Source organism: Oncorhynchus mykiss, chromosome 10 (assembly GCF_013265735.2).
Source record: "Oncorhynchus mykiss isolate Arlee chromosome 10, USDA_OmykA_1.1, whole genome shotgun sequence".
Taxonomy (NCBI): domain Eukaryota; kingdom Metazoa; phylum Chordata; class Actinopteri; order Salmoniformes; family Salmonidae; genus Oncorhynchus; species Oncorhynchus mykiss.
Window position 1 is genome coordinate 80723535 of NC_048574.1, and position 14585 is coordinate 80738119.

At 49.9% G+C, this 14585-nt stretch overlaps 1 protein-coding gene across 1 annotated transcript in view; it reads left to right on the plus strand.

Moving 5' to 3' along the window:
- Window positions 1–14585, plus strand: part of LOC110515606 (ankyrin-2) — a 199104-nt gene continuing 184519 nt past the window's right edge. Inside the window, exon 1 of the mRNA XM_036934160.1 lies at window positions 1–448. Coding sequence (XP_036790055.1) covers window positions 383–448 — 66 coding nt within the window. The 5' untranslated portion in view covers window positions 1–382. The remainder of the gene's footprint in view (window positions 449–14585) is intronic.

Consider the following 14585-nt stretch of genomic DNA (forward strand, 5'->3'; position numbering starts at 1 on the left):
CTCCTCTCTCTCTCTCTCCTCTCTCTCAAACACGCAGATTCACGCACAGAGAGGCTGTAGTAGGCTAGGAAGACAACACTCGTGCGCACTTCTGAAAGGGGGAACACTCGTTCCGCCCCTCAGTAACGCTTTCCTTGTCTTATAGACACTTAGATTTTTTAACTGAAGAAAAAAAAAACAACGCTGCCGCAGTATCATGACGAACCGGGGCATCCCCGAGCCCTGTGGATTTTGAGGCCGACCGAAGCCCCATCTCGCACGGTCAAGAAGACCTTGCCTCTCCATCCCGGTGGTCGGGGGAGACGGAACGTCAAGGAGCACCAGGAGAAACACATAGCTACGCCAGAGACACCGGACCGCGACCGAGACAGAACGACGGAAAATGGCTTCGTCAAGTAGCACGTCCCCGGAAGGAGGGACACCGCCGCACAAGAACCGCATTCGGCAGGTGGGTCTCTGCTCTCTACAACCGCTACAAACACTGTAGTAGACTAGGCGACATCAGCCGTATTGACGATACAGAGCGAATGTAGCTGCCTGTTCACCCCTCCCTCCCGGTAGTCTACACCGCGCAGCACAGCACACTCTGTCGCTCTTCTCGTGCTGCGTGCATGCGGACTCCGGAGAGGGGATAGTCCGTTTAAAAGGCGTTGTCCTATTTACACCACCTATTTCACCGAGTTCCGTTTAGGTGCACAGCGAAACACAACAGACAATCCCGATTATTATTATTATTATTGATTATATCCTGTAGGTGAACTGATGTTGTCGTTTCAATTTAAAAAAAAAATGAAACGATGTGTTGTAATGATGATGCTTATCAACAGCACAACCTGCAGGTAGGCTTTCCTAGGCCGACTCCACTGCCTCTATAGGCCTGGGAACAACTAGATTCAAACGCGGGACAATCATTTTCCAATATTTTTTTAGACTCCAAATAAGGTTAAACTGTTTACAATACATACATCTTTATGGCCCAGTAGGAGAGTCCCGTCAGACACGCTGCACCTGTCTGTCTGCATGCGGGCCCCGCAACGCAAACCAGAGTCTTGAGGAGGGACTTTAGTTTAGGACAGTGCGTCCCGTACCGTTATAATGCGTTTTACAGCTACGGCCCGGTGGACTGCTGCCCATTATGTCCAACCGGTGACCGGCGGGGGTAAAGTGTCGATATTCTGTGAGCGGTCTGTTTGCACGCAGGTGTGATTATCATATCGTCGTCAGTTCGAAGTGATGGTCAAAGACAGATAGGAATCTGTAGTAGGCCGATGAGGTCATATCCGCCTAATGTTTAGGCTATCCAGCCTAATAGGTCTTGTAGGGTTTCTCCAATAGGGTTTTAATGGTTGATTTGGTGGGCGTTTTAGTGGGATGAGCATGATCAGGTTACAGTGTTTCTCCATTAGGGGTTTTTAATGGTTGATGAGGTGTGTGTTTAATGTACTCTTTAAGAGAGTCAACAAAAGAAGATGTCATGGTCAGATGAGTTATACAGACAATGTGTGTAACTGGACTGTGTGTCTGCCCTCCAGTTTAATTGATGCCCCCTCCCTAACCTCCCCTCCCTAACCTCTCCTCCCTAACCTCTCCTCCCTAACTCCCCTCCCTAACCTCCCCTCCCAACCTCCCTTCGCCTCCCCTCGCCTCCCCTCCTCTCCCCTCTCCTCCCTACATCCCCTCCCAACCCCCTCTCCTCTGCTCCCAACCTCCCCTCGCCTTTCCTACCCAATCTCTCCTCTCCTACCCAACCTCACTTCTCCTCTCCTCCCAACCTCCCCTCTCCTATCCAACCTCACCTCACCTCTCCTCTCCTACCCAACCTCTCTTCTCCTACCCAACCTCCCCTCTCCTCCCAACCTCTCCTCCCAACCTCCCATATTTTTTCCTACCCAACCTCTCCTCTCCTACCCAACCTCCCCTCTCCTACCCAACCTCACCTCTCCTCTCCTCTCCTACCCAACCTCTCCTCTCCTCCCAACCTCTCATCTCCTTTCCTCCCAACCTCTCCTCCAACCTCCCATCTCCTCTCCTACCCAACCTCTCCTCTCCTCCCAACCTCCCATCTCCTCTCCTCCCAACCTCTCCTCTCCTACCTCCCATCTCCTCTCCTCTCCTACCCAACCTCTCCTCTCCTACCCAACCTCCCCCCTCCTCTCCTCTCCTACCCAAACTCTCCTCTCCTACCCAACCCCTCTCATCTCCTCTCCTTCCAACCTCCCTTCCCTTCCCATCTCCTACCCAACCTTTCCTCCCAACCTCTCCTCTCCTCTCCTCTCCTACCCAACCTCTCCTCTCCTACCCAACCTCCCCCCTCCTCTCCTCTCCTACCCAAACTCTCCTCTCCTACCCAACCCCTCTCCTCTCCTCTCCTCCCAACCTCCCTTCCCTTCCCATCTCCTACCCAATCTCTCCTCCCAACCCCTCCTCTCCTCTGCTACCCAGCCCCTCTCCTCTCCTACCCAGCCCCTCTCCTCTCTTACCCAGCCCCTCTCCTCTCCTACCCAACGTCCCCTCCCCATCCTTCTCTCCCTTTCAGCCCTGTAGGCGTCTGATTTATGAAATGGTGGAGTATGTGTGTGTTTCCTGTCTCAGTGCACTCAGTCTCTCAGTCTAATTAGATTCCAGTAATGTACTGCAGAGCTACACACACTCTCTCACACACACACACACACACACACACACACACACACACACACACACACACACACACACTCACACACACACACACACACACACACACACACACACACACACACACACACACACACACACGCATGAGAGGAGCCATCTTCATGGAATCTCAGAAATTAGATTTAGGATTGTTTGTGTAATCTGTTATGAATTATATATAACCTAAAACTAAAACTAGGACCAGGAGTGTTTCCATCTGATAGTATAACCCAGAACTAGGACCAGGAGTGTTTCCATCTGGTAGTATAACCCAGAACTAGGACCAGGAGTGTTTCCATCTGGTAGTATAACCCAGAACTAGGACCAGGAGTGTTTCCATCTGGTAGTACAACCCAGAACTAGGACCAGGAGTGTTTCCATCTGGTAGTATAACCCAGAACTAGGACCAGGAGTGTTTCCATCTGGTAGTACAACCCAGAACTAGGACCAGGAGTGTTTCCATCTGGTAGTACAACCCAGAACTAGGACCAGGAGTGTTTTCCATCTGGTAGTACAACCCAGAACTAGGACCAGGAGTGTTTCCATCTATTAGTACAACCCAGAACTAGGACCAGGAGTGTTTCCATCTGGTAGTACAACCCAGAACTAGGACCAGGAGTGTTTCCATCTGGTAGTACAACCCAGAACTAGGACCAGGAGTGTTTCCATCTGGTAGTACAACCCAGAACTAGGACCAGGAGTGTTTCCATCTGGTAGTACAACCCAGAACTAGGACCAGGAGTGTTTCCATCTGGTAGTACAACCCAGAACTAGGACCAGGAGTGTTTCCATCTGATAGTATAACCCAGAACTAGGACCAGGAGTGTTTCCATCTGGTAGTACAACCCAGAACTAGGACCAGGAGTGTTTCCATCTGGTAGTACAACCCAGAACTAGGACCAGGAGTGTTTCCATCTGGTAGTACAACCCATAACTAGGACCAGGAGTGTTTCCATCTGGTAGTACAACCCAGAACTAGGACCAGGAGTGTTTTTATCTGGTAGTACAACCCATAACTAGGACCAGGAGTGTTTCCATCTGGTAGTACAACCCAGAACTAGGACCAGGAGTGTTTCCATCTGGTAGTACAACCCAGAACTAGGACCAGGAGTGTTTCCATCTGGTAGTACAACCCAGAACTAGGACCAGGAGTGTTTCCATCTGATAGTATAACCCAGAACTAGGACCAGGAGTGTTTCCATCTGGCAGTACAACCCAGAACTAGGACCAGGAGTGTTTCCATCTGATAGTATAACCCAGAACTAGGACCAGGAGTGTTTCCATCTGGCAGTACAACCCAGAACTAGGACCAGGAGTGTTTCCATCTGATAGTACAACCCAGAACTAGGACCAGGAGTGTTTCCATCTGGTAGTACAACCCAGAACTAGGACCAGGAGTGTTTTTATCTGGTAGTACAACCCATAACTAGGACCAGGAGTGTTTCCATCTGGTAGTACAACCCAGAACTAGGACCAGGAGTGTTTCCATCTGGTAGTACAACCCAGAACTAGGACCAGGAGTGTTTCCATCTGGTAGTACAACCCAGAACTAGGACCAGGAGTGTTTCCATCTGATAGTACAACCCAGAACTAGGACCAGAAGTGTTTCCATCTGGTAGTACAACCCAGAACTAGGACCAGGAGTGTTTCCATCTGGTAGTACAACCCAGAACTAGGACCAGGAGTGTTTCCATCTGGTAGTACAACCCAGAACTAGGACCAGGAGTGTTTCCATCTGGTAGTACAACCCAGAACTAGGACCAGGAGTGTTTCCATCTGGTAGTACAACCCAGAACTAGGACCAGGAGTGTTTCCATCTGGTAGTACAACCCAGAACTAGGACCAGGAGTGTTTCCATCTGGTAGTACAACCCAGAACTAGGACCAGAAGTGTTTCCATCTGGTAGTACAACCCAGAACTAGGACCAGAAGTGTTTCCATCTGGTAGTACAACCCAGAACTAGGACCAGGAGTGTTTCCATCTGGTAGTACAACCCAGAACTAGGACCAGGAGTGTTTCCATCTGGTAGTACAACCCAGAACTAGGACCAGGAGTGTTTCCATCTGGTAGTACAACCCAGAACTAGGACCAGAAGTGTTTCCATCTGGTAGTACAACCCAGAACTAGGACCAGGAGTGTTTTTATCTAGTTTATTAGTTTATTCCTGGAACCAGCCTTTTCATTTTCTTTCACCTTTTTATTTAACCAGGAACAAGTTCTCATTTGCAACTGCGACCTGGCCAAGATAAAGCATAGCAGTGTGACACAGACAACAACACAGAGTTACACATGGAGTAAACAATAAACAAGTCAATAACACAATAAACAAGTCAATGACACAGTAGAAAAAAGAAAGTCTATAAACAGTGTGTGCAAAAGGCATGAGGAGGTAAGGCAATAAATAGGCCATAGGAGCGAATAATTACAATTTTGCAGATTAACACTGGAGTGATAAATGAGCAGATGATGATGTGCAAGTAGAGATACTGGGGTGCAAAATAGCAGAAAAGTAAAGAAATAAAAACAGTATGGGGATGAGGTAGGTAAACATGGGTGGGCTATTTACAGATGGGACTATGTACAGCTGCAGTGATCGGTTAGCTGCTCAGGTAGCAGATGTTTGAAGTTGGTGAGGGAGAATAAAGTCTTCAACTTCAGAGATTTTTGCAATTCGTTCCAGTCACAGGCAGCAGAGAACTGGAACGACAGGCGGCCAAATGAGGTGTTGGCTTTGGGGATGATCAGTGAGATACACCTGCTGGTGTCACCCTGTCCACATCCATCTTCCCTCTCCTTCCTCATCACCCTGTCCACATCCATCTTCCCTCTCCTTCCTCATCACCCTGTCCACATTCCTCTTCCCTCTCCTTCCTCATCACCCTGTCCACATCCATCTTCCCTCTCCTTCCTCATCACCCTGTCCACATCCCTCTTCCCTCTCCTTCTTCATCACCCTGTCCACATCCATCTTCCCTCTCCTTCTTCATCACCCTGTCCACATCCATCTTCCCTCTCCTTCTTCATCACCCTGTCCACATCCCTCTTCCTTCTCCTACCTACACCTACCTATTCTCTCTCTGGGTGAGGTTCTAACCATCAATCTTTCTCTTACGTCCATCACATACCACACACACACCTACCTATTCTCTCTCCCTCTTCCTTTTCCTCTCTCTCTCTCTCTCTCTCTCTCTCTCTCTCTCTCTCTCTCTCTCAGTCTCTGTCTCTGTCTCTGTCTCTCTCTCTCTCTCTCTCTCTCTCTCTCTCTCTCTCTCTGTCTCTGTCTCTGTCTCTCTCTCTCTCTCTCTGTCTCTCTGCCTGTCTCTCTCTCTTTCTCTCTGTATCTCTCTCTCTCTGTGTCCCAATAGCTGTGTGTGTCCACTGGGAGTGGTGTGATGGCCTCTAACAGGAAGAGATTTCTAATGAAACATTACCTCACAGCTGTTTTCTTCTCTGGCTACAGACACACACACTATCCGTCACCAAGAAGCCCACAGTCACCACTCCCATGCAAGGACTTTAAACGTTGAAGGAGCAATCCGCAATTTCCACAACATCTAATCAAATTGCTTCCCAGACTATTTGCACCCACCTCCACATTGACTCTGTACCGGTACCCCCTGTATATAGCCTCCACATTGACTATGTATTGGTACCACCCTGTATATAGCCTCCACACTGACTCTGTACCGTAATACCCTGTATATAGCCTCCACATTGACTCTGTACCGTAATACCCTGTATATAGCCTCCACATTGACTATGTACCGTAATACCCTGTATATAGCCTCCACATTGACTCTGTACCGTAATATCCTGTATATAGCCTCCACAATGACTAGGTGGTGTGGTATCAGACTAGGTGATGTGGTATCAGGCTAGGTGGTGTGGTATCAGGCTAGGTGGTGTGGTATCAGACTAGGTGGTGTGGTATCAGACTATGTGGTGGTATCAGGCTAGGTGATGTGGTATCAGGCTAGGTGATGTGGTATCAGACCAGGTGGTGTGGTATCAGGCTAGGTGATGTGGTATCAGACTAGGTGGTGTGGTATCAGGGGTGGTGTGGTATCAGGCTAGGTGGTGTGGTATCAGACTAGGTGGTGTGGTATCAGGCTAGGTGATGTGGTATCAGGCTAGGTGGTGTGGTATCAGACTAGGTTGTGTGGTAACAAACTAGGTGGTGTGGAATCAGGCTAGGTGGTGTGGTATCAGGCTAGGTGATGTGGTATCAGGCTAGGTGGTGGTAACAGACTAGGTGGTGTGGTATCAGGCTAGGTGGTGTGGTATCAGACTAGGTGGTGTGGTATCAGGCTAGGTGGTGGTAACAGACTAGGTGGTGTGGTATCAGGCTAGGTGGTGTGGTATCAGACTAGGTGGTGTGGTATCAGGCTAGGTGATGTGGTATCAGACCAGGTGGTGTGGTATCAGGCTAGGTGGTGTGGTATCAGACTAAGTGGTGTGGTATCAGACTAGGTGGTGTGGTATCAGACTAGGTGGTGTGGTATCAGACTAGGTGGTGTGGTATCAGACTAGGTGGTGTGGTATCAGACTAGATGGTGTGGTATCAGGCTAGGTTATGTGGTATCAGGCTAGGTGGTGTTGTATCAGGCTAGGTGGTGTGGTATCAGGCTAGGTGGTGTGGTATCAGACTAGATGGTGTGGTATCAGACTAGATGGTGTGGTATCAGGGGTGGTGTGGTATCAGACTAGATGGTGTGGTATCAGGCTAGGTGGTGTGGTATCAGGCTAGGTGGTGTGGTATCAGACTAGATGGTGTGGTATCAGACTAGATGGTGTGGTATCAGGGGTGGTGTGGTATCAGGCTAGGTGGTGTGGTATCAGGCTAGGTGGTGTGGTATCAGGCTAGGTGGTGTGGTATCAGACTAGATGGTGTGGTATCAGACTAGATGGTGTGGTATCAGTGGTGGTTTGGTATCAGACTAGGTGGTGTGGTATCAGACTAGATGGTGTGGTATCAGGGGTGGTGTGGTATCAGACTAGGTGGTGTGGTATCAGACTAGGTGGTGTGGTATCAGACTAGGTGGTGTGGTATCAGACTAGGTGATGTGGTATCAGACTAGGTGGTGTGGTATCAGGCTAGGTGATGTGGTATCAGACTAGGTGGTGTGGTATCAGACTAGGTGATGTGGTATCAGACTAGGTGGTGTGGTATCAGTCTAGGTGGTGTGGTATCAGGCTAGGTGGTGTGGTATCAGGGGTGGTGTAGTATCAGACTAGGTGGTGTGGTATCAGGGTGGTGTGGTATCAGACTAGGTGGTGTGGTATCAGGGGTGGTGTGGTATCAGGGGTGGTGTGGTATCAGACTAGGTGGTGTGGTATCAGACTAGGTGGTGTTGTATCAGGGGGGGTGTGGTATCAGACTAGATGGTGTGGTATCAGACTAGATGGTGTGGTATCAGACTAGGTGGTGTGGTATCAGGGGTGGTGTGGTATCAGACTAGGTGGTGTGGTATCAGGGGTGGTGTGCTATCAGGGGTGGTGTGGTATCAGACTAGGTGGTGTGGTATCAGACTAGGTGGTGTGGTATCAGGGGTGGTGTGGTATCAGACTAGATGGTGTGGTATCAGACTAGATGGTGTGGTATCAGACTAGGTGGTGTGGTATCAGACTAGGTGGTGTGGTATCAGACTAGGTGGTGTGGTATCAGACTAGGTGGTGTGGTATCAGACTAGGTGGTGTGGTATCAGACTAGGTGGTGTGGTATCAGACTAGATGGTGTGGTATCAGGCTAGGTTATGTGGTATCAGGCTAGGTGGTGTGGTATCAGGCTAGGTGGTGTGGTATCAGGCTAGGTGGTGTGGTATCAGACTAGATGGTGTGGTATCAGACTAGATGGTGTGGTATCAGGGGTGGTGTGGTATCAGACCAGATGGTGTGGTATCAGGCTAGGTGGTGTGGTATCAGGCTAGGTGGTGTGGTATCAGACTAGATGGTGTGGTATCAGACTAGATGGTGTGGTATCAGGGGTGGTGTGGTATCAGGCTAGGTGGTGTGGTATCAGGCTAGGTGGTGTGGTATCAGGCTAGGTGGTGTGGTATCAGACTAGATGGTGTGGTATCAGACTAGATGGTGTGGTATCAGGGGTGGTGTGGTATCAGACTAGGTGGTGTGGTATCAGACTAGATGGTGTGGTATCAGACTAGGTGGTGTGGTATCAGGGGTGGTGTGTTATCAGACTAGGTGGTGTGGTATCAGACTAGGTGGTGTGGTATCAGGGGTGGTTTGGTATCAGACTAGGTGGTGTGGTATCAGACTAGATGGTGTGGTATCAGGGGTGGTGTGGTATCAGACTAGGTGATGTGGTATCAGACTAGGTGGTGTGGTATCAGGCTAGGTGATGTGGTATCAGACTAGGTGGTGTGGTATCAGACTAGGTGATGTGGTATCAGACTAGGTGGTGTGGTATCAGTCTAGGTGGTGTGGTATCAGACTAGGTGATGTGGTATCAGACTAGGTGATGTGGTATCAGACTAGGTGATGTGGTATCAGACTAGATGGTGTGGTATCAGACTAGGTGGTGTGGTATCAGACTAGGTGATGTGGTATCAGACTAGGTGGTGTGGTATCAGACTAGGTGATGTGGTATCAGACTAGGTGGTGTGGTATCAGACTAGGTGGTGTGGTATCAGACTAGATGGTGTGGTATCAGGCTAGATGGTGTGGTATCAGACTAGGTGGTGTGGTATCAGGCTAGGTGGTGTGGTATCAGGCTAGATGGTGTGGTATCAGACTAGGTGATGTGGTATCAGACTAGGTGGTGTGGTATCAGACTAGGTGGTGTGGTATCAGACTAGGTGGTGTGGTATCAGACTAGGTGGTGTGGTATCAGACTAGGTGGTGGTATCAGACTAGGTGGTGTGGTATCAGACTAGGTGGTGTGGTATCAGACTAGGTGGTGGTATCAGACTAGGTGGTGTGGTAGCAGATTAGGTGGTGTGGTATCAGACTAGGTGGTGGTATCAGACTAAGTGGTGTGGTATCAGACTAGGTGGTGGTATCAGACTAGGTGGTGTGGTATCAGACTAGGTGGTGTGGTATCAGGCTAGGTGGTGTGGTATCAGACTAGGTGGTATGGTATCAGACTAGGTGGTGTGGTATCAGACTAGGTGGTGGTATCAGACTAGGTGGTGTGGTATCAGACTAGGTGGTGGTATCAGACTAGGTGGTGTGGTATCAGACTAGATGGTGTGGTAGCAGACTAGGTGGTGTGGTATCAGACTAGGTGGTGTGGTATCAGACTAGGTGGTGTGGTATCAGACTAGGTGGTGTGGTATCAGGCTAGGTGGTGTGGTATCAGACTAGGTGGTGTGGTATCAGACTAGGTGGTGTGGTATCAGACTAGGTGGTGGTATCAGACTAGGTGGTGGTATCAGGCTAGGTGGTGTGGTATCAGACTAGGTGGTGGTATCAGACTAGGTGGTGTGGTATCAGGCTAGGTGGTGGTATCAGGCTAGGTGATGTGGTATCAGACTAGGTGGTGTGGTATCAGACTAGGTGGTGTGGTATCAGGCTAGGTGATGTGGTATCAGACTAGGTGGTGTGGTATCAGACTAGGTGGTGTGGTATCAGACTAGGTGGTGTGGTATCAGGCTAGGTGGTGTGGTATCAGACTAGGTGGTGTGGTATCAGACTAGGTGGTGTGGTATCAGACTAGGTGGTGTGGTATCAGACTAGGTGGTGTGGTATCAGACTAGATGGTGTGGTATCAGACTAGATGGTGTGGTATCAGGGGTGGTGTGGTATCAGGCTAGGTGGTGTGGTATCAGACTAGGTGGTGTGGTATCAGACTAGGTGGTGTGGTATCAGGGGTGGTGTGGTATCAGGCTAGTGGGTGTGGTATCAGACTAGGTGGTGTGGTATCAGACTAGGTGGTGTGGTATCAGGCTAGGTGATGTGGTATCAGACTAGGTGGTGTGGTATCAGGGGTGGTGTGGTATCCGACTAGGTGGTGTGGTATCAGGCTAGGTGGTGTGGTATCAGACTAGGTGGTGTGGTATCAGACTAGGTGGTGTGGTATCAGGCTAAGTGATGTGGTATCAGACTAGGTGGTGTGGTATCAGACTAGGTGGTGTGGTATCAGACTAGATGGTGTGGTATCAGACTAGATGGTGTGGTATCAGGGGTGGTGTGGTATCAGGCTAGGTGGTGTGGTATCAGACTAGGTGGTGTGGTATCAGACTAGGTGGTGTGGTATTAGGGGTGGTGTGGTATCAGGCTAGGTGGTGTGGTATCAGACTAGGTGGTGTGGTATCAGACTAGGTGGTGTGGTATCAGGCTAGGTGATGTGGTATCAGACTAGGTGGTGTGGTATCAGGGGTGGTGTGGTATCAGAGTAGGTGGTGTGGTATCAGGCTAGGTGGTGTGGTATCAGACTAGGTGGTGTGGTATCAGGCTAGGTGATGTGGTATCAGACTAGGTGGTGTGGTATCAGGGGTGGTGTGGTATCAGACTAGGTGGTGTGGTATCAGGCTAGGTGGTGTGGTATCAGACTAGATGGTGTGGTATCAGGCTAGGTGGTGTGGTATCAGACTAGGTGGTGTGGTATCAGGCTAGGTGGTGTGGTATCAGACTAGGTGGTGTGGTATCAGGCTAGGTGGTGTGGTATCAGACTAGGTGGTGTGGTATCAGGGGTGGTGTGGTATCAGACTAGATGGTGTGGTATCAGGCTAGGTTATGTGGTATCAGGCTAGGTGGTGTGGTATCAGGCTAGGTGGTGTGGTATCAGACTAGATGGTGTGGTATCAGACTAGATGGTGTGGTATCAGACTAGATGGTGTGGTATCAGGGGTGGTGTGGTATCAGGCTAGGTGGTGTGGTATCAGGCTAGGTGGTGTGGTATCAGGCTAGGTGGTGTGGTATCAGACTAGATGGTGTGGTATCAGACTAGATGGTGTGGTATCAGGGGTGGTGTGGTATCAGGCTAGGTGGTGTGGTATCAGGCTAGGTGGTGTGGTATCAGGCTAGGTGGTGTGGTATCAGACTAGATGGTGTGGTATCAGACTAGATGGTGTGGTATCAGGGGTGGTGTGGTATCAGACTAGGTGGTGTGGTATCAGACTAGGTGGTGTGGTATCAGACTAGGTGGTGTGGTATCAGGGGTGGTGTGTTATCAGACTAGGTGGTGTGGTATCAGACTAGGTGGTGTGGTATCAGGGGTGGTTTGGTATCAGACTAGGTGGTGTGGTATCAGACTAGATGGTGTGGTATCAGGGGTGGTGTGGTATCAGACTAGGTGATGTGGTATCAGACTAGGTGGTGTGGTATCAGGCTAGGTGATGTGGTATCAGACTAGGTGGTGTGGTATCAGACTAGGTGATGTGGTATCAGACTAGGTGGTGTGGTATCAGTCTAGGTGGTGTGGTATCAGACTAGGTGATGTGGTATCAGACTAGGTGATGTGGTATCAGACTAGGTGATGTGGTATCAGACTAGATGGTGTGGTATCAGACTAGATGGTGTGGTATCAGACTAGGTGATGTGGTATCAGACTAGGTGGTGTGGTATCAGACTAGGTGATGTGGTATCAGACTAGGTGGTGTGGTATCAGACTAGGTGGTGTGGTATCAGACTAGATGGTGTGGTATCAGGCTAGATGGTGTGGTATCAGACTAGGTGGTGTGGTATCAGGCTAGGTGGTGTGGTATCAGGCTAGATGGTGTGGTATCAGACTAGGTGATGTGGTATCAGACTAGGTGGTGTGGTATCAGACTAGGTGGTGTGGTATCAGACTAGGTGGTGTGGTATCAGACTAGGTGGTGTGGTATCAGACTAGGTGGTGGTATCAGACTAGGTGGTGTGGTATCAGACTAGGTGGTGTGGTATCAGACTAGGTGGTGGTATCAGACTAGGTGGTGTGGTAGCAGATTAGGTGGTGTGGTATCAGACTAGGTGGTGGTATCAGACTAAGTGGTGTGGTATCAGACTAGGTGGTGGTATCAGACTAGGTGGTGTGGTATCAGACTAGGTGGTGTGGTATCAGGCTAGGTGGTGTGGTATCAGACTAGGTGGTATGGTATCAGACTAGGTGGTGTGGTATCAGACTAGGTGGTGGTATCAGACTAGGTGGTGTGGTATCAGACTAGGTGGTGGTATCAGACTAGGTGGTGTGGTATCAGACTAGATGGTGTGGTAGCAGACTAGGTGGTGTGGTATCAGACTAGGTGGTGTGGTATCAGACTAGGTGGTGTGGTATCAGACTAGGTGGTGTGGTATCAGGCTAGGTGGTGTGGTATCAGACTAGGTGGTGTGGTATCAGACTAGGTGGTGTGGTATCAGACTAGGTGGTGGTATCAGACTAGGTGGTGGTATCAGGCTAGGTGGTGTGGTATCAGACTAGGTGGTGGTATCAGACTAGGTGGTGTGGTATCAGGCTAGGTGGTGGTATCAGGCTAGGTGATGTGGTATCAGACTAGGTGGTGTGGTATCAGACTAGGTGGTGTGGTATCAGGCTAGGTGATGTGGTATCAGACTAGGTGGTGTGGTATCAGACTAGGTGGTGTGGTATCAGACTAGGTGGTGTGGTATCAGGCTAGGTGGTGTGGTATCAGACTAGGTGGTGTGGTATCAGACTAGGTGGTGTGGTATCAGACTAGGTGGTGTGGTATCAGACTAGGTGGTGTGGTATCAGACTAGATGGTGTGGTATCAGACTAGATGGTGTGGTATCAGGGGTGGTGTGGTATCAGGCTAGGTGGTGTGGTATCAGACTAGGTGGTGTGGTATCAGACTAGGTGGTGTGGTATCAGGGGTGGTGTGGTATCAGGCTAGTGGGTGTGGTATCAGACTAGGTGGTGTGGTATCAGACTAGGTGGTGTGGTATCAGGCTAGGTGATGTGGTATCAGACTAGGTGGTGTGGTATCAGGGGTGGTGTGGTATCCGACTAGGTGGTGTGGTATCAGGCTAGGTGGTGTGGTATCAGACTAGGTGGTGTGGTATCAGACTAGGTGGTGTGGTATCAGGCTAAGTGATGTGGTATCAGACTAGGTGGTGTGGTATCAGACTAGGTGGTGTGGTATCAGACTAGATGGTGTGGTATCAGACTAGATGGTGTGGTATCAGGGGTGGTGTGGTATCAGGCTAGGTGGTGTGGTATCAGACTAGGTGGTGTGGTATCAGACTAGGTGGTGTGGTATTAGGGGTGGTGTGGTATCAGGCTAGGTGGTGTGGTATCAGACTAGGTGGTGTGGTATCAGACTAGGTGGTGTGGTATCAGGCTAGGTGATGTGGTATCAGACTAGGTGGTGTGGTATCAGGGGTGGTGTGGTATCAGAGTAGGTGGTGTGGTATCAGGCTAGGTGGTGTGGTATCAGACTAGGTGGTGTGGTATCAGGCTAGGTGATGTGGTATCAGACTAGGTGGTGTGGTATCAGGGGTGGTGTGGTATCAGACTAGGTGGTGTGGTATCAGGCTAGGTGGTGTGGTATCAGACTAGATGGTGTGGTATCAGGCTAGGTGGTGTGGTATCAGACTAGGTGGTGTGGTATCAGGCTAGGTGGTGTGGTATCAGACTAGGTGGTGTGGTATCAGGCTAGGTGGTGTGGTATCAGACTAGGTGGTGTGGTATCAGGGGTGGTGTGGTATCAGACTAGATGGTGTGGTATCAGGCTAGGTGGTGTTGTATCAGACTAGGTGGTGTGGTATCAGAATAGGTGGTGTGGTAACAGACTAGGTGGTGTGGTATCAGGGGTGGTGTGGTATCAGGCTAGGTGGTGTGGTATCAGGCTAGGTGGTGTGGTATCAGACTAGATGGTGTGGTATCAGGCTAGGTGATGTGGTATCAGACTAGGTGGTGTGGTATCAGGGGTGGTGTGGTATCAGGCTAGGTGGTGTGGTATCAGGCTAGGTGGTGTGGTATCAGACTAGGTGGTGTGGTATCAGGCTAGGTGGTGTGGTATCAG